Genomic DNA, 22650 nt, shown 5'->3' on the forward strand with positions numbered 1-22650 from the left:
CGTTTGTTGTTTTAGCTTCAAACTAACACAGGAGAGAGATTGAACCCTTCTGATTAAAAGTTGGCGAAAGAGTTTTGATACTTGCTCCGGTTTTGATTTTATGACCCTTCAAAGTACCGCTGCGCTGATGCTGCTGCGCTGCTGTTTTTTTAAGATGGCTGCTTAAAAGCAGGATGCACCAGCGTGCCTACACAATGCAGACAAGGTAGGTACACTAGACAAAAGTATTGGGACACTTATGACTATCACTGGACAAAAGTATTGGGACACTTAAGCCGAAAACTGGACAAAAGTATTGGGACATTTGGCACTACAACTTGACAAAAGTATTGGGACACTTACGACTAAAAGTAGACAACAGTATTGGGAAACTTAGGACTACCATTGGACAAAAGTATTGGGACACTTACACTGGACAAAAGTATTGGGACACTTGGGACTAAAACTTGACAAAAGTATTGGGACACTTAGGACTAGCACCTGCCAAATACGCGGGCCCGACCAATGCTGCTTGCAGCTTTAATTTGGACTTGTTTTTACCGTTTTCCTGTGTGTAGTGTTTTAGTTGTTAGAGGAAATTTCTGTGATGAAACAAAAATTGAGCTGTTTGGCCACAATACCCAGCAATATATTTGAAGGAGAAAAGGTGAGGCTTTTAATCCCAGGAACACCACACCTACCGTCAAGCATGGTGGTGGTAGTATTATGCTCTGGGCCTGTTTTGCTGCTAATAGAACTGGTGCTTTACAGAGAGTAAATGGGACAATGAAAAAGGAGGATTACCTCCAAATTCTTCAGGACAAGCTAAAATCATCAGCCCGGAGGTTGGGTCTTGGGCGCAGTTGGGTGTTCCAACAGGACAATGACCCCAAACACACGTCAAAAGTGGTCTAGGAATGGCTAAATCAGGCTAGAATGAAGGTTTTAGAATGGCCTTCCCAAAGTCCTGACTTAAACGTGTGGACAATGCTGAAGAAACAAGTCCATGTCAGAAAACCAACATATTTAGGTGAACTGCACCAATTTTGTCAAGAGGAGTGGTCAAGTGGTCAAGCAGAAGCTTGTGGATGGCTACCAAAAGCGCCTTATTGCAGGTAAACTTGCCAAGGGACATGTAAGCAAATATTAACATTGCTGTATGTATACTTTTGACCCTCACATTTTCAGTAGACCCATAATAAATTCATAAAAGAACCAAACTTCATCACAAAAAAAATAAGAGTTGTAGAAATTATCGGAAATCTGCCGGCCCCACTATGGACTGGACTCTTGAGCCCAAAAAAAGTCTGCGGGCTATAGAGCGTTTTCTATTGGGGCTCCAGTACTCTGGAATGCCCTCCCGGTAACAGTTAGAGATGCTACCTCAGTAGAAGCATTTAAGTCCCATCTTAAAACTCATTTGTATACTCTAGCCTTTAAATAGACCCCCTTTTAGACCAGTTGGTCTGCCGTTTCTTTTCTTTTCTGCATAGGTCCGTTGTCCATGGATGAAGTGCTGGCTGTCCAGAGTCGGGACCCGGGGTGGACCGCTCACCTGTGCATCGGTTGGGGAGATATCTCCGCTCGATATGGTCTCCTGCTGGACCCACTATGGACTGGACTCACTTTTATGTTAAATCCACTATGGACTGGACTCTCACACTATTATGTTAGATCCACTATGGACTGGACTCACTTTTATGTTAAATCCACTATGGACTGGACTCTCACACTATTATGTTAGATCCACAATGGACTGGACTCTCACACTATTATGTTAGATCCACTATGGACTGGACTCTCACTATTATGTTAGATCCACTATGGACTGGACTCTCACTATTATGTTAGATCCACTATGGACTGGACTCTCACTATTATGTTAGATCCAATATGGACTGGACTCTCACTATTATGTTAAATCCACTTTGGACTGGACTCTCACACTATTATGTTAGATCAACTATGGACTGGACTCTCACTTATATGTTAGATCCACTATGGACTGGACTCTCACTATTATCTTAGATCCACTATGGACTGGACTCTCACTATTATGTTAGATCCACTATGGACTGGACTCTCACACTATTATTTTAGATCCACTATAGACTGGACTCTCACACTATTATGTTAGAACCACTATGAACTGGACTCTCTCTATTATGTTAAATCCACTTTGGACTGGACTCTCACACTATTAGGTTAGATCCACTATGGACTGGACTCACTATTATGTTAGATCCACTATGGACTGCACTCTCACACTATTATGTTAGATCCACTATGGACTGGACTCTCACACTATTATGTTAGATCCACTATGGACTGGACTCTCACTCTTATGTTAGATCCACTATGGACTGAACTCTCACTATTATGTTAGATCCACTAAGGACTGGACTTTCACAATATTATGCTAGACCCACTCGACGTCCATTGCATCCGGTCTCCCCTAGAGGGGGCTGGGGGGTCAACCACATCTGCGGTCCTCTCCGAGGTTTCTCATTGTCATTCTCATTGACATCCCACTGGGTTGAGTTTTTCCCTTGCCCTTATGTGGGATCTGAACCGAGGATGTCGTTGTGGCTTGTGCAGCCCTTTGAGACACTTGTGATTTAGGGCTATATGAATAAACATTGATTGATTGATTGATTCACGGTGGGAGAGGGGTTAGTGCATCTGCCTCACAATACGAAGGTCCTGAGTAGTCTTGGGTTCAATCCCGGGCTCGGGATCTTTCTGTGTGGAGTTTGCATGTTCTCCCCGTGACTGCGTGGGTTCCCTCCGGGTACTCCGGCTTCCTCCCACCTCCAAAGACATGCACCTGGGGATAACTTGATTGGCAACACTAAATTGGCCCTAGTGTGTGGATGTGAGTGTGAATGTTGTCTGTCTATCTGTGTTGGCCCTGCGATGAGGTGGCGACTTGTCCAGGGTGTACGCCGCCTTCCGCCCGATTGTAGCTGAGATAGGCTCCAGCGCCCCCCGCGACCCCAAAAGGGAATAAGCGGTAGAAAATGGATGGATGGATGATTGATTGATTGATTGAAACTCAAGACAACCATCGCGACTATAGCCCCACAAATCTACAGTTGAGTCTAGACATTAGTGAAGTGTGATTCACCTTGAGCTCCTTGAAGAGTGGACTGTTCCTGGCCCACTCCACCAGGCTGAACAACGTCTGGTCGGCCATTTTGCACATGATGCTGAACGTGTTCAGACAGTCGTGTTTGCCTCGGTTGGCCTGCTCCCGCTGCAAACTGGCCACCACTTTGGCACACAGCTGACTCTCGTCCCGCTCTCCTTCCAAGAGTTGACTGAGAAAGCCGGACGCCAGGACCCTAGCCGGCGGGTCAGGAGGCGGCATGAGGGGGACGCCGGACCACGATGACGACGTCGACGGGGCGTTTCTTAACATGTAGTTATTGGAAGGTCTGTGCGGCGGATAGTGGGAAGTAGCCGGGGTGTAAATGGTAGGTCTTTCCTCCTGAAAGTACGTTCCTGCGTAGGGAAGCGACAGAGGCGGGACCACCCTGTCGTCACCCATGGTACAGTCTAAAGGTGAATGTGCACCAGACACCCCCATTCCATGGTACACCATGTGAGGCTGGTGGAAAGCATCTGGGGACACTGGAGCGCTTGGGTGGGTGAACATGAGTGGACAGTCACTCGCTACATCAGGCAATAACCTCTGCGTCGTTTCCATTTTGATCCTATAGGGGGCAGCATTCGTTTGAGCTTGCACTTTATGTCCTTTCATCTGACTGTAGAGCGGTCCAAACTTGTTCCGGCCGCCTCTCATCCGGTCCGCTCTCACCGCTGTTTGAAGAAAACACACACAAGTGGACTTTTTTTTTTACTGGACTTGCGTCACTGGAAATCCTAGAGCTGAGCTTATCAGCGCGCTGTAAAGTCATCTTATGTAAACTGGGTCATCACAGTCCGTGGTGTTGTTTTTTATGATTGCTTAGATACAGCCGCAGAGCGTGCATGTCAGTGGAGGAAAAGTCGGAGCAAAGTGCACCGCTCCATCTCTCTACCTTCTCTCCTCATGCCCACCGCCAGACACTTCTGGAAACGACAGGAAGGACAGCGCTTCCTCTGAGAGACGTCCATGGGGCAGCTCTGGCCCTCGGCGCAGGTGTAGTGTTTCTTGTTCTGCACCGAGCGCTTAAAGAAGCCCTGCAAAGACAAATAGGTCAATCGGGCTACAATGGTGGACCTTTCGTGCCTCGTTGGCGTGGTGGTCTTTACCTTGCAGCTCTCGCAGGTGAGCAGGCCGTAGTGGTACCCCGAGATTTTGTCTCCACACACCGGACAGCCCTCATTGGACTGGGGCCTTGTGTCTTGTGGCTCCCCGCTGTGCTCTTGGGCTGAGGAAGGCACAGGCTTTATTTAGCTTTATGAACCAATATTTTCTGTGCGTTGTGATCACTTTAAGACTGACTTTAGCATGATATACTAGTTACTATGGTAATGTAATTAGTTACTATGGTAATCTAAGTCGCAGAAGCTCAGACGAGGCACCAAGCAGTGTGGGTGGGGAGCGTTTCCACAGAGGGTTTCCAGTTTTTCTGTCTTGCCTCTGGTGAGGGCGGTCGCATATTATTCCGCTCCCTTCTTCTCCCTGCTTGCTCTCTTTGTTTTGTCTTGTCTGAACTTTTTTTGAAGCCTCTTTCTTTGCGCCGTCCTCCAAATCTAAACATCAGACATGGAAATGATCAGCTGGACTCTCGAGGCAATTGACAAAATATTTTCGACGAGGAAAAGAGGTTCGGGGGAGCCTGGCTGCTGCGAGTACATGAGAGATTCCTGGGATAAATGCAGAATCATGTGCCTCTCAGTCCTTTCCATCGAGGACTTGGAAGACATCTACCTATTTGGAACCGTGATCGCGGGGCACCTGCTGATTGGGCTGGGCATTGCTCTGGTGTATCGTCAAGTTCGTAAGACGATGGCAGCCACTCAAGGAGCCCAAAGGCTGTTCGTCGCAATGGAAGGTTTGGGCCGGGATGTGGGATCACAGACTGTGGCGATTTCTGAACTGAATCGCAAGATGGATCACATCATGGAGAAGCTTGCTGAGAAGGAAACATTGAATATGAGGGCCAGCATGGACGAATAGAACAGACAAGTCATTGTAATGTCTGCTCTGAACTTTTTTTAAGCCTCTTTCTTTGCGCCGTCCTCCAAATCTAAACATCAGACATGGAAATGATCAGCTGGACTCTCGACGCAATTGACAAAATCTTTCCGACGAGGAAAAGAGGTTCTGGGGAGCCTGGCTGCCCTGATGGAACCATTGCTGCGGGGTACGTGAGAGATTCCTGGGATAAATGGAGAATCATGTGCCTCTCAGTCCTTTCTATCTAGGACGTGGAAGACATCTACCTATTTGGAACCGTGATCAGCAGGTGCTGGGCATTGCTCTGGTGTATCGTCAAGTTCGTAAGACGATGGCAGCCACTCAAGGAGCCCAAAGGCTGTTCGTCGCAATGGAAGGTTTGGGCCGGGATGTGGGATCACAGACTGTGGCGATTTCTGAACTGAATCGCAAGATGGATCACATCATGGAGAAGCTTGCTGAGAAGGAAAAATTTAATATGAGGGCCAGCATGGACGAATAGAACAGACAAGTCATTGTAATGTCTGCTCGTGAAAAATAAACATCCTAATCTACAATTTGACTCCCTCGAATGGCCTTGACGCTGTGAACAACAGGAGCAGGCTGTTCTGAAAACACCCCCGAGGACACCTCAATGATGGACGCTTTTGACCTCCCTCCCTCCTCAACGACACCTGGAGTCAAACTTTTGCTTGCATGCAGAACGGCCCCAGCCTATGAACATTACATCGACACACCCAAGACAATGGGCATATACACAGACCCCCCCTCTCCTACCCCACGCCTTCACCACCGCTTGATTCCCCTCAGGGTGATGGACGGCTGGCAGCGCTTAATAGCAGCAGTCGACCTCCAGGGCCCCAACTCCCCGCCCCTCTGTTGCGAGTTGTTGTGATTAAATGTACCATGTTTATGTGTGCATTGCATGGAGGTTTTTCCCCACTCCAGACTAGGCCCCCTTAGGAGCCCAGTCTAGATTGTATTTTTTTACTCATCCTTCCCCAGCTTTGAACTTTTCCCCATCTTTTACGGGGCACCTTTGGCGACCCATCAGCGTTCCTGTTCTGTAACCCTGTACACTTTGTCTAATCTTGAACGGGTTTGTGCTGAAAACATAGTTTGTTGTACTTGTGTAATGACAATTAAGTCCTATCCCTATCCCAGAGCGGCCAGCCTGAAATGTGGGTGTCAGGGACAGACGCGGAAGGAGATTATTACAAGAAAGTTCTAAAGCTTAGTGACATATCAGATATATCAGGATAATAGGTTGGGTTTTTTCTACCCCTCGCGTTCATATTTCAGTGTTTGTTGCATTTTTGTTGCGTTTCACTTGATTGTAAAATATGTGGATGGAGAGGGGGTGTGACGTTCATATGTTGTCAATATTCAGTGTTTTATCCTTCATAGTTAATATTGTGGATCCCATATTCTCTATCTTCATGTACATTCTGGGTGTCTTTCAGTAAAACATTTTTCAATTCCATTCCCTTTTTAAGGCGGTCTGTCATAACGTTTTTAGCATTCAATCAGACATTATTGTGAGGTTTTGTATTAGTGTTCCTAAAATAGATATACCGTCCCCCAGACACATTTCTTTCTCAAAATTTGGCCCCTTGAGTCAAAATAATTGCCCAGGCTTTGGTTTAAGCCTATCCTCTTGACTGCTCTTTGTTGCCATCTAGTGGGCTTAAAGTGTAACAACAGTTTTCATTTGCAATATTTTCCTTCCAGTCTTTACGTTTCTTACAAAAAAATGTCAGACTTTTTGACAAAAAAAAAAATCTGACTTTTTGACATTTTAAAAAAAATCCCGACTTTTTGAAATTTAGAAAAAATCGCGACTTTTTGACAAAAACATTTCCGACTTTTTGACACTTAGAAGAAATCTCGACTATTTGAGAAAAAAATTCAGACTTTGACACTTAGAAAAAATCCAGACTTTTTGACAAAAATATTTCCAACTTTGACAAAAATATTTCCGACTATTTGACACTTACAAAAAATCTCGACTTTTTGACACTTACAAAAAATCTCGACTTTTTGACAATTTGAAATATTTTTGTCAAAAAGTCAGAAATATTTTTGTCAAAATGTCTGGATTTTTTCTAAGTGTCAAAGTCTGAATTTTTTTCTCAAAAAGTCGAGATTTCTTCTAAGTGTCAAAAAGTCGGAAATGTTGACTGCTTTGTTGCCATCTGGTGGGCTTAAAGTGCAACAACAGTTTTCATTTGTAATATTTTCCTTCCAGTCTTTACGTTTCTTACAAAAAAATGTCCGACTTTTTGAAAAAAAAAATCTGACTTTTTGATATTTTAAAAAAAATCCCGACTTTTTGAAATTTAGATAAAATCCCGACTTTTTGACAAAAACATTTCCGACTTTTTGACACTTAGAAGAAATCTCGACTTTTTGAGAAAAAAATTCAGACTTTGACACTTAGAAAAAATCCAGACTTTTTGACAAAAATATTTCCAACTTTAACAAAAATATTTCCGACTATTTGACACTTACAAAAAATCTTGACTTATTGACACTTACAAAAAAATCTCAACATTTTGACACTTACAAAAAATCTCGACTTTTTGACATTTTGAAATATTTTTGTCGGAAATATTTTTGTCAAAAAGTTTGGATTTTTTTTAAGTGTCAAAGTCTGAATTTTTTTCTCAAAAAGTTGAGATTTCTTCTAAGTGTCAAAAAGTCAGAAATGTTGACTGCTTTGTTGCCATCTGGTGGGCTTAAAGTGCAACAACAGTTTTCATTTGTAATATTTTCCTTCCAGTCTTTACGTTTCTTACAAAAAAATGTCCGACTTTTTGAAAAAAAAAATCTGACTTTTTGATATTTAAAAAAAAATCCCGACTTTTTGAAATTTAGATAAAATCCCGACTTTTTGACAAAAACATTTCCGACTTTTTGACACTTAGAAGAAATCTCGACTTTTTGAGAAAAAAATTCAGACTTTGACACTTAGAAAAAATCCAGACTTTTTGACAAAAATATTTCCAACTTTGACAAAAATATTTCCGACTATTTGACACTTACAAAAAATCTTGACTTATTGACACTTACAAAAAAATCTCAACATTTTGACACTTACAAAAAATCTCGACTTTTTGACATTTTGAAATATTTTTGTCGGAAATATTTTTGTCAAAAAGTTTGGATTTTTTTTAAGTGTCAAAGTCTGAATTTTTTTCTCAAAAAGTTGAGATTTCTTCTAAGTGTCAAAAAGTCGGAAATGTTGACTGCTTTGTTGCCATCTGGTGGGCTTAAAGTGTAGCAACAGTTTTCATTTGTAATATTTTCCTTCCAATCTTTACGTTTCTTACAAAAAAATGTCTGACTTTTTGACAAAAAAAAAATTCTGACTTTTTGACATTTTAAAAAAATCACGACTTTTTGAAATTTAGAAAAAATGTCGACTTTTTGACAAAAACATTTCCGACTTTTTGACACTTAGAAGAAATCTCGACTTTTTGAGAAAAAAATTCAGACTTTGACACTTAGAAAAAATCCAGACTTTTTGACAAAAATATTTCCAACTTTAACAAAAATATTTCCGACTATTTGACACTTACAAAAAAATCTCGACTTATTGACACTTACAAAAAATCTCGACTTTTTGACAATTTGAAATATTTTTGTCAAAAATTCGGAAATATTTTTGTCAAAAAGTTTGGATTTTTTCTAAGTGTCAGTCTGAATTTTTTTCTCAGAAAGTCGAGATTTCTTCTAAGTGTCAAAAAGTCGGAAATGTTGACTGCTTTGTTGCCATCTGGTGGGCTTAAAGTGTAACAACAGTTTTCATTTGTAATATTTTCCTTCCAATCTTTACGTTTCTTACAAAAAAATGTCCGACTTTTTGACAAAAAATTTTTCTGACTTTTTGACATTTTTAAAAATTCCCGACTTTTTGAAATTTAGAAAAAATCCCGACTTTTTGACAAAAACATTTCCGACTTTTTGACACTTAGAAGAAATCTCGACTTTTTGAGAAAAAAATTCAGACTTTGACACTTGGAGAAAATCCAGACTTTTTGACAAAAATATTTCCAACTTTGACGAAAATATTTCCGACTATTTGACACTTACAAAAAATCTCGACTTATTGACACTTACAAAAAATCTCGACTTTTTGACACTTACAAAAAATCTCAACTTTTTGACAATTTGAAATATTTTTGTCAAAAAGTCGGAAATATTTTTGTCAAAAAGTTTGGATTTTTTCTAAGTGTCAAAGTCTGAATTTTTTTCTCAAAAAGTTGAGATTTCTTCTAAGTGTCAAAAAGTCGGAAATGTTGACTGTTTTGTTGCCATCTGGTGGGCTTAAAGTGTAACAACGGTTTTCATTTGTAATATTTTCCTTCCAATCTTTACGTTTCTTACAAAAAAATGTCCGACTTTTTGACCAAAAAAATTCAGACTTTTTGAAATTTAGAAAAAATCCCGTCTTTTTGACAAAAACATTTCCGACTTTTTGACACTTAGAAGAAATCTCGACTTTTTGAGAAAAAAATTCAGACTTTGACACTTTAAAAAAATCCAGACTTTTTGTCAAAAATATTTCCGACTTTTTGACAAAAATATTTCCGACTATTTGACACTTACAAAAAATCTCAACTTTTTGACACCTACAAAAAATCTCGACTTTTTGACACTTTGAAATATTTTTGTCAAAAAGTCGGAAATATTTTTGTCAAGTCTGGATTTTTTCTAAGTGTCAAAGTATGAATTTTTTTCTCAAAAAGTCGAGATTTCTTCTAAGTGTCAAAAAGTCGGAAATGTTGACTGCTTTGTTGACATCTGGTGGGCTTAAAGTGTAACAACAGTTTTCATTTGTAATATTTTCCTTCCAATCTTTACGTTTCTTACAAAAAAATGTCCGACTTTTTGACAAAAAAAATTCGGACTTTTTGACATTTAAAAAAAATCCCGACTATTTGAAATTTAGAAAAAATCCCGACTTTTTGACAAAAACATTTCCGACTTTTTGACACTTAGAAGAAATCTCGACTTTTTGAGAAAAAAATTCAGACTTTGACACTTAGAAAAAATCCAGACTTTTTGACAAAAATATTTCCGACTCTTTGACAAAAATATTTCCGACTATTTGACACTTACAAAAAATCTCGACTTTTTTGACAATTTGAAATATTTTTGTCAAAAAGTCGGAAATATTTTTGTCAAAAAGTTTGGATTTTTTCCAAGTGTCAAAGTCTGAATTTTCTTCTCAAAAAGTTGAGATTTCTTCTAAGTGTCAAAAAGTCGGAAATGTTGACTGCTTTGTTGCCATCTGGTGGGCTTAAAGTGCAACAACAGTTTTCATTTGCAATATTTTCCTTCCAACCTTTACGTTTCTTACAAAAAAATGTCTGACTTTTTGACAAAAATTTTTTTTATGTCTTTTTGACATTTTAAAAAAATCCAGACTTTTTGAAAATTAGAAAAAATCTCGACTTTTTGACAAAAACATTTCCAACTTTTTGACACTTACCGGTAGAAGAAATCTCGACTTTTTGAGAAAAAAATTCAGACTTTGACACTTACAAAAAATCTATTTTTTGACAAAAATATTTCCGAGTCTTTGACAAAAATATTTCCGACTATTTGACACTTACAAAAAAATCTCGATATATTGACACTTACAAAAAATCTCGACTTTTTGACAATTTGAAATTTTTTTGTCAAAAAGTCGGAAATTTTTTCTCAAAAAGTTGAGATTTCTTCTAAGTGTCAAAAAGTCGGAAATGTTGACTGCTTTGTTGCCATCTGGTGGGCTTAAAGTGCAACAACAGTTTTTATTTGCAATATTTTCCTTCCAGTCTTTACGTTTCTTACGAAAAATGTCCGACTTTTAACAAAAAAAATCCAGACTTTTTGACATTTTTAAAAATCCAGACTTTTTGAAATTCAGAAAAAATCTCGACTTCTTGACAAAAACATTTCCGACTTTTTGACACTTAGAAGAAATCTCGACTTTTTGAGAAAAAAATTCAGACTTTGACACTTAGAAAAAATCCAGACTTTTTGACAAAAATATTTCCGACTGACAAAAATATTTCCGACTATTTGACACTTACAAAAAATCTCGACTTATTGACACTTACAAAAAATTTCGACTTTTTGACAATTTGAAATATTTTTGTCAAAAAGTCGGAAATATTTTTGTTAAAAAATTTGGATTTTTTCTAAGAGTCAAAGTTTGAATTTTTTTCTCAAAAAGTCGAGATTTCTTCTAAGTGTCAAAATCGGAAATGTTGACTGCTTTGTTGCCATCTGGTGGGCTTAAAGTGTAACAACAGTTTTCATTTGCAATATATTCTTTCCAATCTTTTCCATCCATCCATCCATTTTCTACCGCTTGTCCCTTTCGGAGTCGCGGGGGGTGCTGGGGCCTATCTTTCAATCCGACCTAAACACAACAACCCTGCTTTAGCTTGTGTGTCACAGGCTGTGGTAATAAGTTGCGAAAGTTAAGTTCCAAGCTATACTGATAACATGTACAGTATTCTAATGGGATTTACCTTTTTTTTTTTTTTTTTTTTTTTTACCCTTACAATTTACAGTCCTGTGCTAAGGTCTAAAGACCCTTTCCGCTTGACATAGTTAAACAGTAAATAGTAGGACAAATGGATGACGCAAAAGATACAAAACATGCACTCAGTGAACCCCTACGCCCCCAAAATAACTAATAATAGGTTCTTTTTTTTCCCCCTTCCTTTTTTTTTTGCCTTCAAGGTGTTTAGCGTCACAGATGTTGTCACCGGTTAATAAAAGGAGGCAACTGTGTGTGAAATGGACATACATTTAAATGAATGGCAATAATACTATCGTTCCTTGTGTATTTTAGTTAATTGGTTCCAGACATGACTGCGATAAATGAATATAAATCCAATATTTTCACAGTTGGAGCATAAACACATGTTTATGACCCACTAAGTACGTTTTTCAACGTTATTATTATTTCAACACACTTTTTGTCACCTTCACACTATTTGAATGCAGTATGGTAATGCTGTCTGTGGCTGAGCCAATCAGTGGCCACAATACTGGACAGCTCTGATTGGTTTGGTTTCATCTACAGTCGTGGTCAAAAGTTTACACTTGTAAAGAACATCATGTCATTTACATTTCTACAAATCTTGTGTAGTGTTCTAGTTCTTGTCTTGCGCTCCTATTTTGGTGGCTTTTTCTCCTTTTTTGGTATTTCCCCGTAGCAGTTTCATGTCTTCCTTTTGAGCGATATTTCCTGCTTATACTTGGTTTTAGCAATCAAGAATATTTCAGTTGTTTTTATCCTTCTTAGTGTGGACATTGTTGATTGTCATGTCATGTTCGGATGTACATTTTGGACGCAGTCTTTGCTCCACAGTAAGTCTTTGCTGTCGTCCAGCATTCCGTTTTTGTTTACTTTGTCTACATAGCCTTCCCTAAGCTCCATAGTGGATCTAACATAATAGAGTGAGAGTCCAGTCCATAGTGGATCTAACATAATAGTGTGAGAGTCCAGTCCATAGTGGATCTAACATAATAGAGTGAGAGTCCAGTCCATAGTGGATCTAACCTAATAGTGAGAGTCCAGTCCATAGTGGATCTAAGATAATAGTGAGAGTCCAGTCCATAGTGGATCTAACATAATAGTAAGAGTCCAGTCCATAGTGGATCTAACATAATAGTGTGAGAGTCCAGTCCATAGTGGATCTAACATAATAGTGAGAGTCCAGTCCATAGTGGATCTAACATAATAGTGAGAGACCAGTCCATAGTGGATCTAGCATAGTATTGTGAGAGTCCAGTCCATAGTGGATCTAACATAATAGTGTCAGAGTCCAGTCCATATTGGATCTAGCATAATATTGTGAGAGTCCAGTCCATAGTGGATCTAACATAATAGTGAGAGTCCAGTCCATAGTGGATCTAACATAATAGTGAGAGTCCAGTCCATAGTGGATCTAACATAATAGTGAGAGTCCAGTCCATAGTGGATCTAACATAATAGTGAGAGTCCAGTCCATAGTGGATCTAACATAATAGAGTCCAGTCCATAGTGGATCTAACATAATAGAGTCCAGTCCATAGTGGATCTAACATAATAGAGTCCAGTCCATAGTGGATCTAACATAATAGTGTCAGAGTCCAGTCCATAGTGGATCTAACATAATAGTGAGAGTCCAGTCCATAGTGGATCTAACATAATAGTGAGAGTCCAGTCCATAGTGGATCTAGCATAATATTGTGAGAGTCCAGTCCATAGTGGATCTAACATAATAGTGAGAGTCCAGTCCATAGTGGATCCAACAAAATTGTGAGAGACCAGTCCATAGTGGATCTAACATAATAGAGTCCAGTCCATAGTGGATCTAACGTAATAGAGTCCAGTCCATAGTGGATCTAACATAATAGAGTCCAGTCCATAGTGGAGCTAACATAATAGAGTCCAGTCCATAGTGGATCTAACATAATAGAGTCCAGTCCATAGTGGATCTAACATAATAGAGTCCAGTCCATAGTGGATCTAACGTAATAGAGTCCAGTCCATAGTGGATCTAACATAATAGAGTCCAGTCCATAGTGGATCTAACATAATAGAGTCCAGTCCATAGTGGATCTAACATAATAGAGTCCAGTCCATAGTGGATCTAACGTAATAGAAAAAAAAATAAAAAAATAATAAAATAAATAAATAAAAATAAAATAATAAAATAAAATTACGTAATAGAGTCCAGTCCATAGTGGATCAAACACAATAGAGTCCAGTCCATAGTGGATCTAACATAATAGTGAGAGTCCAGTCCATAGTGGATCTAACATAATAGTGAGAGTCCAGTCCATAGTGGATCTAACATAATAGTGAGAGTCCAGTCCATAGTGAATCTAACATGATAGAGTCCAGTCCATAGTGGATCTAACGTAATAGAGTCCAGTCCATAGTGGATCTAACATAATAGTGAGAGTCCAGTCCATAGTGGATCTAACATAATAGTGAGAGTCCAGTCCATAGTGGATCCAACATAATAGAGTCCAGTCCATAGTGGATCTAACATAATAGAGTCCAGTCCATAGTGGATCTAACATAATAGAGTCCAGTCCATAGTGGATCTAATGTAATAGAGTCCAGTCCATAGTGGATCTAACATAATAGAGTCCAGTCCATAGTGGATCTAACGTAATAGAGTCCAGTCCATAGTGGATCTAACATAATAGAGTCCAGTCCATAGTGGATCTAACATAATAGAGTCCAGTCCATAGTGGATCTAACATAATAGAGTCCAGTCCATAGTGGATCTAACGTAATAGAGTCCAGTCCATAGTGGATCTAACATAATAGAGTCCAGTCCATAGTGGATCTAACGTAATAGAGTCCAGTCCATAGTGGATCTAACATAATAGAGTCCAGTCCATAGTGGATCTAACATAATAGAGTCCAGTCCATAGTGTATCTAACATAATAGAGTCCAGTCCATAGTGGATCTAGCGTAATAGAGTCCAGTCCATACGCACCACCAGCATCTACTCACATGTCGCCGCTCTTTCCAAAGCAAAGATGTCCTCAAGGTAGTCGTGGTCCTGCTGCTGCTCCTGGGAATGATCAGGGATGTCCATTCTAACCGAAAGCCCAGGGAAGTCCCCGGTCAGTCCATCAGGATCCGCTGCGTGGGACGCACAGTGCGGGAGAGCCGACACGCCAGCCCCGAGTGTCCCGGTTGGACTGACAACCGTTTGAAGTCCACACCTGGACTTCGATCTGTCGTCCCGGGTCATAAAACCTCTCCTGACTGGCACTCCTAGCCCATGTGCATGTGAGAGCGGCGTGCAGACGCTCAGATAGCCACCTGCTGGAATGTCACTGTAGTGAAGTCATTTAGCCATCCTCAAGCCGGAGGCCCGATAAGATAACAGTCCACTAAATTGTGGCACCACCGAAGATTGCAACCATATCTTTATTTCTTCCTCTTGTATTGTGTCTTGTTTATGGAGTCTCCAAGGAAGTGCGCTGATCCGTTAAGAAACAAATCTCAGTCCAGGACGGTACAAATAATGCGGACGGCCTTGTTTTTAAACCAATTTGACAGACATGGAGTGTTGTCCCGATACCAATATTTTGGTACCAAAATTATTTTGATACTTTTCTACATAAAGGGGACCACAAAAAATGTCATTATTGGCTTTATTTTAACCAAAAATCTTAGGGTACATGAAACATATGTTTATTATTGCAAGTTTGTCCTTAAATAAAATAGTGAACATACTAGACAACTTGTCTTTTAGTAGTAAGTAAACAAACAAAGACTCCTAATTAGTCGTATGCAGTAACATATTGTGTCATTATTATCTTGTCAGTATTATTAAGGACAAGCTGTAAAAATTAATTATTAATCTACTTGTTCATTTACTGTTAATATCTGCTTACTTTCTCTTTTAACATGTTCTATCTACACTTCTGTTAAAATCATACTTGCCAACCTTGAGACCTCCGATTTCGGGAGATTTGTCCCGGGAGGTTTTCGGGAGAGGCGCTGAATTTCGGGAGTCTCCCGGAAAATTTGGGAGGGTTGGCAAGTATGGTTAAAATGTAATAATCACTTATTCTTCTCTTCTTTGATACTTTACATTAGTTTTGGATGATACCACAAATTTAGGGATCAATCTGATACCAAGTAGTTACAGGATCATACATTGGTCATATTCAAAGTCCTCATGTGTCCAGGGACATATTTACTGACTTTATAAACATAATATAATTTTTTTTTTAAACAAAAGATGTTGTGATGCCAAAAAATATCGACGTAATCATAGTAGTATCGACGAGATACGCTCATGTACTTGGTATCATTATAGTGGATGTTAGGTTTAGATCAGGGGTCGGCAACCCAAAATGTTGAAAGAGCCATATTGGACCAAAAATACAAAAACAAATCTGTCTGGAGCCGCAACAAATTAAAAGCCATATTACATACAGATAGTGTGTCATGAGATATAAATTGAATTGAGATGACTTAAAGGAAACTAAATGACCTCAAATATAGCTACAAATGAGGCATAATGATGCAATATGTACATATAGCTAGCCTAAATAGCATGTTAGCATCGATTAGCTTGCAGTCATGCAGTGACCAAATATGTCTGATTAGCACTCCACACAAGTCAATAACATCAACAAAACTCACCTTTCATGCACAACATTAAGTTTGGTGGACAAAATGAGACAGGAAAAGTGGCATAAAACACGTCCTAGAAAGTCGGAGAAAGTTATACATGTAAACAAACTACGGTGAGTTCAAGGACCACCAAAATTAGTAGGACAAAACTGCGCTCGCCAAATACTCGAATCAGTGAAGCATGTTTAATATAAACAGTGTGCTTTGTAACAATTAGGGAGGTTTGTGTCATGTTTGTCCTCCTACAGAAACCATATTAAAACAAAAAATAGATTTTTTTTCCCCCTCATCTTTTTCCATTTTTCATACATTTTTGAAAAAGCTCCAGAGAGCCACTAGGGCGGCGCTAAAGAGCCGCATGCGGCTCTAGAGCCGCGGGTTGCCGACCCCTGGTTTGGATCCACCAATAGCATTTGTTTACATTGTGACGCCGGTGAGCTATTGTATCCTCCTACGGTGTGTAGTGAAGCATGTTTAGCTATTCCTCGTCCTCCAGTGATAATGATACTTGTAAGAAACTGACTTTATTTGTCGCCATGGAGGCGAGGATTAGTGATTTAGAAGTAGCTAAAACACTGTTGACTGCGGCTGAACTTTAGCCTCTTCCTGAGGGTGTTTCAGTGTTATAACTTCACCTTTATCGTCAATTTTTAAGCCAAAATGCGTCCGTTCTCCCTTTTCTGTCTACACACTGTGTCTGCTTGTAAGTACTTTGTGTGTGCGCGCTGCCGAACATGCTCCTCTGCTCGTAAAACCAGCAATGACAAGACGGGAGCGCCGAGGGAGGGTAAACCGGTACTTTTCAGAGGCGGTATAGTACCGAATATGATTAATTAGTACTATACTAATACTGGTACAATTAGTACTATATCAATTATTATATATCAATTATATATCAATTATTATATATCAATTATTAGTACTATATCAGTTATATCAACTATTACAATTAGTACTATATCAATTAGTACTATACTAATACTGGTACAACCCTCCAGACATGTGCGAGTCAGTCTCCCAAAGGTGTGTACCAAATTGTGTGTTGTTCCGGCTAAACAGCCAAACATCACAGTGGATTTTTTTGTAGGGCAAATCGAGCTGTGTGAGAAATTTCAAGTCAATCCGCTTCAGGGCAACCAGTGGTGTATTTTTCTGAGAAATAGTAGCATAGAAGTGCACGTTTTGACAGATTACAACTGGAGATGAATGCCGGCCCAATCACATAATATCTACGGCTTTTCACACACACAAGTGAATGCAAAGCATAGTTGGTCAACAGCCATACAGGTCACACTGAGGGTGGGCGTCTAAACAACTTTAACACGGTTACAAATATGCGCCACACTGTGAACCCACACCAAACAAGAATGACAAACACATTTCGCACCGTAACACAACATAAACACAACAGAACAAATACCCAGAACCCCTTGCAGCACTAACTCTACCGGGACGCTACAATATACACCCATCGCTACCCCCCCACCAGCTCAACCTACTCATGCTCTCTCAGGGAGAGCATGTCCCAAATTCCAAGCTGCTGTTTTGAGGCATGTTAAAAAAAATAATGCACTTTGTGACTTCAATAATAAATATGGCAGTGGCATGTTGGCATTTTTTTCCATAACTTGAGTTGATTTATTTTGGAAAACCTTGTTACATTGTTTAATGCATCCAGCGGGGCATCACAACAAAATTAGGCATAATAATGTGTTAATTCCATCCATCCATCCATCTTCTTCCGCTTATCCGAGGTCGGGTCGCGGGGGCAGCAGCCTATGCAGGGAAGCCCAGACTTCCCTCTCCCCAGCCACTTCATCCAGCTCCTCCCGGGGGATCCCGAGGCGTTCCCAGGCTAGCCGGGATATATAGTCTTCCCAACGTGTCCTGGGTCTTCCCCGTGGCCTCCTACTGGTCGGACGTGCCCTAAACACCTACCTAGGGAGGCGTTCGGGTGGCATCCTGACCAGATGCCCGAACCACCTCATCTGGCTCCTCTCCATGTGGAGGAGCAGCGGCTTTACTTTGAGCTCCCCCCGGATGGCAGAGCTTCTCACCCTATCTCTAAGGGAGAGCCCTGCCACCCGGCGGAGGAAACTCATTTCGGCCGCTTGTACCCGTGATCTTGTCCTTTCAGTCACAACCCAAAGCTCATGACCATAGGTGAGGATGGGAACGTAGATCGACCGGTAAATCAAGAGCTTTGCCTTCCGGCTCAGCTCCTTCTTCACCACAACGGATCGATACAGCGTCCGCATTACTGAAGACGCCGCACCGATCCGCCTGTCGATCTCACGATCCACTCTTCCGTCACTCGTGAACAAGACTCCGAGGTATTTAAACTCCTCCACTTGGGGCAAGATCTCCTCCCCAACCCGGAGATGGCACTCCACCCTTTTCCGGGCGAGAACCATGGACTCGGACTTGGAGGTGCTGATTCTCATCCCAGTCGCTTCACACTCGGCTGCAAACCGATCCAGTGAGAGCTGAAGATCCTGGCCAGATGAAGCCATCAGGACCACATTATCTGCAAAAAGCAGAGACCTAATCCTGCAGCCACCAAACCAGATCCCCTCAACGCCTTGACTGCGCCTAGAAATTCTGTCCATAAAAGTTATGAACAGAATTGGTGACAAAGGGCAGCCTTGGCGGAGTCCAACCCTCACTGGAAACGGGTCCGACTTACTGCCGGCAATGCGGACCAAGCTCTGACACTGATCATACAGGGAGTGGACCGCCACAATAAGACAGTCCGATACCCCATACTCTCTGAGCACTCCCCACAGGACTTCCCGAGGGACACGGTCGAATGCCTTCTCCAAGTCCACAAAGCACATGTAGACTGGTTGGGCAAACTCCCATGCACCCTCAAGGACCCTGCCGAGAGTATAGAGCTGGTCCACAGTTCCACGACCAGGACGAAAACCACACTGTTCCTCCTGAATCCGAGGTTCGACTATCCGGCGTAGCCTCCTCTCCAGTACACCTGAATAGACCTTACCGGGAAGGCTGAGGAGTGTGATCCCACGATAGTTAGAACACACCCTCCGGTTCCCCTTCTTAAAGAGAGGAACCACCACCCCGGTCTGCCAATCCAGAGGTACCGCCCCCGATGTTGCAGAGTCTTGTCAACCAAGACAGCCCCACAGCATCCAGAGCCTTAAGGAACTCCGGGCGGCTCTCATCCACCCCCGGGGCCTTGCCACCGAGGAGCTTTTTAACTACCTCGGTAACCTCAGACCCAGAAATAGGAGAGCCCAATGTGTTAATTCCACCACTGTATATATCGGCATCGGTTGATATCGGAATCGGTAATTAAGAGTTGGGGAATATCGGCAAAAAAGCCATTATTGGACATCTCTAATTATATCCCTTTTGTGTGTGCAGTGTTTCAAGAGTGACCATGGACTGTGCCAAGTATTTCTGTAGGTCGTCTATTTGGAAGTGTTTCATGCATTCAACATTCAGAGCTCACTTAGTCTGTTTTGCGTGCCCTGATATTAAAGATACACAAGCATACTTGCCAACCGTCCCGAATTTTCCGGGAGACTCCCGAAATTCAGCGCCTCTCCCGAAAACCTCCCGGGACAAATATTCTCCCGAAAATCTCCCGATTTTCAGCCGGAGCTAGAAGCCACGCCCCCTCCAGCTCCATGCGGACCTGAGTGAGGACAGCCTTTTTTTTTATGACGGGAGGACAACAGGGTGACAGGAACTAAATCATCCAGACTAGAGATACATTGTATTATTATGTTTATCTCACCTAAAAATAAATATATTTATTAATTACAAAACAAAAACGAAATACATTTTTACTATATTTTGCTAAAAACATCAAAATTAATTGTGTTTTTATTTGTATTTTTTCTGACTCCTTATTACATCCAGCCATAGAATTATACATTAAAATAAACATATTTGAAATAATTGATTTTAAATTATCATAATAATTCATTTAAAATGACCATATTTAATTATTAAAATAATTGCTTGTTTATCAACAACTTTAGCATTTTATTCATTACATTTTGAAGCTCTCAGAAGCCAAGTTATATTCCTTAATATTTATTTTTGCAAGTTTAAAGTATCAATTATCTAAACACAGTTTTGTTTGCATATATATATATATATATATATATATATATATATATATATACATATATATATATATATATATGAAATACTTGACTTGGTGAATTCTAGCTGTCAATATACTCCTCCCCTCTTAACCACGCCCCCAATCACGCCCCCGTCCCACCCCCGACCACGCCCCCCACCCCAAAGATAGCAAACAGTCACTTTTTTTTATTTATTTTTATTTTTTATGTCCTGTCCAGCTTCTTAGGCAAATCATATAGTTGATGTAGATGCCCATGTCGGCTGTTCAGATTTACTTTACAAAAGAGAAGTGTAGGATACTTCTCTTGTTGCCTTATTTGTATTTGTTGAAATTGTGGGGACAAGAGGGGGATTAGACAGAGAGACAAAAACAACAACAGCAAACAACAACAACAACAACAATAGAGCAACATCAGCAAATATGACATGTACAAATATGATGGTAAAAGTAATAGCAAATAAGCAGTTAGCGAAAAATAAAAAATAATACAGAAATGACAATGAGCATTATTACACTACAAATGGATCAATACAAATACCAATAGAAATAGCGCTATTGATAATGAACAATACCAATAATTTACCTTTATTATCAACAATACAGTTGTTTAAATGCAACAATACATATACGTAATGATAACTTGAGATACGAAAGAATGCAGAAAAATGGAGGGGGAGAAAGAGAAGCAACCTACATTAACCTTGTAGATTGTTATAGTCACAATAGGTTAAGCTTTGTCAGTGTGCCATGTGTTACACCCAGTTTACCCTAGGGCAACAACGTTAATATATGTTTGATGAAACGTGATTATGTGCATGAGTGTAAGTATGCATATGTACTTGTATATGTACAGAATGTGTATATGTGTTTGTACAGTGAATGTATATGTACAGAATGTGTATATGTGTTTGTACAATGAATGTATATGTACAGTATGTGTATGTGTATGTTTGTATATTGAATGTGCGTGTGGATGTACGAACATTAGGTAGGTAAATATGTACTGTATTTGTGTATGTATGTGGGAGCGTAGGTACCTATGTACGTATGTGAGCATATGTGAATTTGCATGTACAATACATTCGACTCCCAGAGTGCGTGGGAGCCAGAGCACGGCCCCATCACCCCCGAGAGCCCAACCCACAAACAGGAGGCGTGGTGCCCAGGGAACCAGGGACCACCGCCCCCACGCAGCCAAGCCGGCCAGCGACAGGAACCCCAGAGCCCGACCCACCGTACCGCCCACAAGGGCCAGCAGCAGGCCGCAGACAGACGCACCCGGCGGAGGACAGGGCACGAGAAAAGCAGGGGACAGCCAGACCCCAAGCCAGCGAGAGACCACACCCCACACGGGCAGAAAGGCGAGACGCCCCGCCCGAAGGACCCAGAGACTCCCCGCAACCGGACGGGAAGACCGCCCCCGCCCCACCGGCAACCGGGCCCCCACGAGCCCACTCCCCACCCCCGGAGAGCGCGGCGAGGCCAGCCCCCGGCCACCCCACCCAAACCGGCCGCCGCAGGACCACCCAGGCACAGGGCCACGGGAACCACCCACCCCACCCGCAGGGACCCCAACGATGGAGATGGAACAACCAGCAACCGCCCCGCCGAGCCCCCCCCCTGAGGGAGGGGAAAAATTAAAAAATAATATTAATAAAATATATTTTAAAAATAAATAAATAAATAAATAAATTAATTAATTAATTTAAAAAAAAAAGAATTAAAAGAAGATCACAGACATGCTGACAAACAAGGTCACTACCCCAGCAACTGGCCGACTCGCAGCACCTCGGAATACCTTGCAGCACCAAGCTACCACAATAGACGCAGGGACTAGGCCCAACAGGCCCCAACCAAGACGGGCACCCGGAAGGGATGGACAGCGGGACCCAGGAGCTCCAGACACGCAGTTCGGATGCAGTAGCCTGAGGCGTCGACCCCCGTCTGACAGGCAGGCCCAGAGCGTACCCCCAGAAATATACATACATACATACATACATACACACATACACATACACATACACACATACACGTATACATACCCACACATACACATATATACATATACATACACATATGTACACATACACATATATAAACATACATACATACACACACATATACATACATATACACAGTTCGTCAGCCCCGACAGCCATCACGCGCGCGCGCTGCCACCAGTCACAACATCAGCCACACCCCTGCACCAGACCCAGCAGCCACGGGCGCCCACACCACAAACAAACGGCAGCAGAAACAGC

At 41.2% G+C, this 22650-nt stretch overlaps 1 protein-coding gene across 1 annotated transcript in view; it reads right to left on the reverse strand.

Moving 5' to 3' along the window:
* Window positions 1–14782, reverse strand: part of nr5a5 (nuclear receptor subfamily 5, group A, member 5) — a 26739-nt gene extending 11957 nt beyond the window's left edge. The window contains exons 1-4 of the mRNA XM_061982055.2: window positions 14629–14782; window positions 4237–4355; window positions 4023–4164; window positions 3107–3801 (exon numbers count right to left, since the gene is read on the reverse strand). Coding sequence (XP_061838039.2) covers window positions 3107–3801; window positions 4023–4164; window positions 4237–4355; window positions 14629–14713 — 1041 coding nt within the window. The 5' untranslated portion in view covers window positions 14714–14782. The remainder of the gene's footprint in view (window positions 1–3106; window positions 3802–4022; window positions 4165–4236; window positions 4356–14628) is intronic.
* Between the last annotated feature and the right edge of the window lie 7868 nt (window positions 14783–22650).

Source organism: Nerophis lumbriciformis, linkage group LG24 (assembly GCF_033978685.3).
Source record: "Nerophis lumbriciformis linkage group LG24, RoL_Nlum_v2.1, whole genome shotgun sequence".
Classification (NCBI taxonomy): domain Eukaryota; kingdom Metazoa; phylum Chordata; class Actinopteri; order Syngnathiformes; family Syngnathidae; genus Nerophis; species Nerophis lumbriciformis.